A 3,313-nucleotide genomic window follows, 5' to 3' on the forward strand; every position below is an offset into this window, starting at 1 on the left:
TTTGAACATGTAATTGGTTTTGTTTTCTCGATTGGGGAGCTGAAAAAATGTAATGCGTATCTTCGTAATACATTTTGATCAATAAACTTTCCCTATTTAAACATGCACTATGGTGTGGCCTTTCTTTGCTCATAACTCCTTGATGTTGGTAAATACAATAAGTGAGCAATATATATAATATACATATGAGAATGCACAGCACATTATGGAGTATGCCCCTGCTGTGGAGTCCTGCCTCCATCTACTTGTCATTTAATCACTGGACAGCTGGACAGGTTCATACAAAATATTAGATGAGGCCAATTGTCCTATACATATTTTTGACCTAGGGGTGGGATTGATTGTGAACTGGAAAGGGAAAATGCTTAGGGGGCTGAGTACGGCTGCATCGTTACTGATTTGTAGAATCATTTTGATTCGATACAGGATCCGATTCAATTTGATTGGAATCTGGAAAGTTTTGCCTCAGTCAGAAATATTACAATTCTGGTCATGTATCAGTATATATCCATAATTTCGTATCTATTAAAAGAAAGCTGACACATGTGAGACTTAATTAGAGATGTAAACAGAGAGTTATGAAACCTGCAGCTGCAGAAGCCAGCGGGAAAAAAAAGAGGCAAACACAGCGCGGACCTGACGACACACCAAAATCTGACTCTGACGCGTCGGGTCCGCGCTCTGTGTTCACGCTTGTATGCAGAATCCGTAAACCTGCTCCCAGGTACTGTTTTAGCTGCATGGTGTTTGACGACATGTTGTGAGGTTTAACCTGATATGCTGGCGTTTCAGGCATAATAACGTTAATTTACAAATCGACACGGGATTGTAATGAATCAATATTACTTTATTCAATTTAGCATGGATTGTAATCAGAAAAGCGATAATCAAAACCCACCCCTAATCAAGAACTTGCAAAGTAAAAACATGATCTATGTCAGGTAGCCCTTTTGTTATTTACAGTTAAAAAGAGGATTAGTGTTACTGTGCGCTGGCTGAGTCTGTTTCTTTTCTTAGAAATAGTTTCTCCTGCCCTGGAGAAAATCCACTTGCATGGAACAGAAGAGGCTGTGGAGTGCAGGAACTACACTGCAAGCTGGTAGATATGCAGGTATTCCTGGGTCCTGCAGACTATCACCTAAAAACAATAAACAAAATGATTTTCTAAACTGTAGCAATGTAATGTACGTATAGTGTCAAATACATTTTTGTAGTCTTCATTAGCTTTAATTCACATGGAAGTGTTCCTAAAGTCATATGCTGTAATGATATTTACATTATGAAAACATGATTTTGGACATTTCAAGTTTTTCACTTCGGCAGATAAAATGAATTGAGCAAAATCAACTCAAAATATCTCCACATGCCAGAACGTCCTCTCTTCCTCGCTGGCTCCATATCTGTCAGTGGAATGATCACCTCTTCGCTCTCTGTCACCATCAACACACTCCACGAATCCCGTGGATGATTCACTTCCTTATATCCGTTTGAATCAGGTACCGAAGCAGTTACGTGCGTAATGAAGCTTCGGACGTCACTGGTCACGTGACTTTTGCCAAACGAAGCAAGCCTCGACACAGTGCTTCTGAACCAGTGTGTTGTTTTTTTCGACACACGCTCCGGAGCGTCAGCTTCAAGCGGGCCATCACTAACAATTAGGTTGAATTACAATTGGATGGAAGGCGAGGACAAGGAGAAGGAAGCTTAGGATGAGGAGGAAGAGAAGCAGCAGGAGCATCTTTAGGGATCCCTATGATGAGGTTTGTTTCATTAATATGGTCCTCTCACAAAGAAAGATGACTTGTTTTAGTTCACCTACTTCCTGTATTAAATAGTGATGTGCAAAATGTTGTGAAAAACCATGGAGCAGGTATGTATAGTGCATCTGCAGGTAAATGAACATCAAATCTCTAAGACAGACTGAAATTTGTATATTTATCACCCTTATGATAAAACCCACGTCAGCCATTGGTTTATGGACTTTGTATTTTGAAGCCTCAACATTTGCATTATTGCTGTTGCTATGTTGGGACCATATTAGGATGAGGGATCAGAATCTGGAGTCATGCACACTATTGTTTCATTTAGTGTGTATCCATAAGATTCGTACAGCAGATCCAAGTTGTACCTTGAAAACAGGAAAGTCGTCTGCATAGAGGAGAACTGTAATAGCAGGCTTGTACAAAGTGAGGCTTTGTGCACTCGTTTTACTTCTGTCACCCTGTTTTGATGCAGATTTCACTTGAAATCAGGCAAGAACTGGACTTATTTTTTATAATGTGTTCTTGTGAATTAATTGTGTATCGCATATGTTTGATTTGACTTTCTGCAAGACAACAGTCGTCCACTGGCCAAAAAAGTTTTCCAAATACCTCCACGTGATCTAGCCTGGATTTAGAAAAGAATAGCACAAAAAATCTGCACCTCCTGCTTCAGATGCAATTTGTGTTTCTGTGTTCAGAGGCAGCGGCGAGAGGGGAGACCTCGGCTCATCCAGCTGGAGAGCCTGACCAGGACGAGTCGAACATTAACTCAGCTCTTCCAGGGCACCCTGCAGACTCGGCTGTTGGCAACAATGAGGGATGACGTGAACGCCAAACAGGAGTCCATCACAGGTCAACTGCAGGTATGCGAGTCAGACCTTCTGAGGAGGGTTTCACTTCTCTCTCTTCTTTATAATTGACTCTTTTCTCTCTTTCAGCTCCTTGTCTCAGAGTGGGAGGGGTTTGAAGCACAAAGGGAGGAACTTGTCGTTTGGTTGGCTGATATGGATGTCTGCCTGAGTGAGGTTGACCAGCTGACAGGAAACACCAGTGAAAAACTGAAACAACTGCAGGTGTGGGCTTGTTTTGATATGACATATTTGATATGATACATACGTCAGAGACATTATCCTAAACTGGACTAACAAAGGACCATGAGTACAACATGAAACGTACATTACATAGCGTAAGGCTGAAGTTCATTGATCATTTTAATCATAAACTTGTTGAAATATTTTTACTGAACATGCAAACATCTGCTGATGAAAATGTGTTGATTTATTGGTCTGTTATGAAGCTATTGCTATTTCTAATGTGTTTTATCACTTTCTGATGTTTTATTAATTAAACAATACATGTATTATTTGTTGTGTTATCTGTAGCTATAGTATTTATATATATTTATTTATAGTATAGCAAATATATTTAATTATTACTGTTTAAAACACTAATATGTGACATGTATTAGTAGTGATGTTGTGCTGAGGGTTAAAATGCCTTTTTGTCTTTTGGTAACTACAAAATGACAATAAACCATTAATATATGTCTA

At 39.5% G+C, this 3,313-nt stretch overlaps 1 protein-coding gene across 1 annotated transcript; it reads left to right on the top strand.

Annotated features, from left to right (window-relative positions):
- Nucleotides 1-862: 862 nt before the first annotated feature.
- On the top strand, nt 863-3,313 carry LOC146712758 (uncharacterized). Its single transcript, XM_085444384.1, has 3 exons — nt 863-1,760; nt 2,462-2,626; nt 2,702-3,313. Exons 1-3 carry the CDS (start codon nt 1,710-1,712, stop codon nt 2,870-2,872), a joined length of 387 nt encoding a protein of 128 aa, XP_085300510.1. The 5' UTR covers nt 863-1,709; the 3' UTR covers nt 2,873-3,313.

The sequence above is a fragment of the Copadichromis virginalis genome, linkage group LG3 (assembly GCF_057382275.1).
Source record: "Copadichromis virginalis isolate Kocher_CV1m ecotype Utaka linkage group LG3, C_Virginalis_male_GT1.1, whole genome shotgun sequence".
Classification (NCBI taxonomy): Eukaryota; Metazoa; Chordata; class Actinopteri; order Cichliformes; family Cichlidae; genus Copadichromis; species Copadichromis virginalis.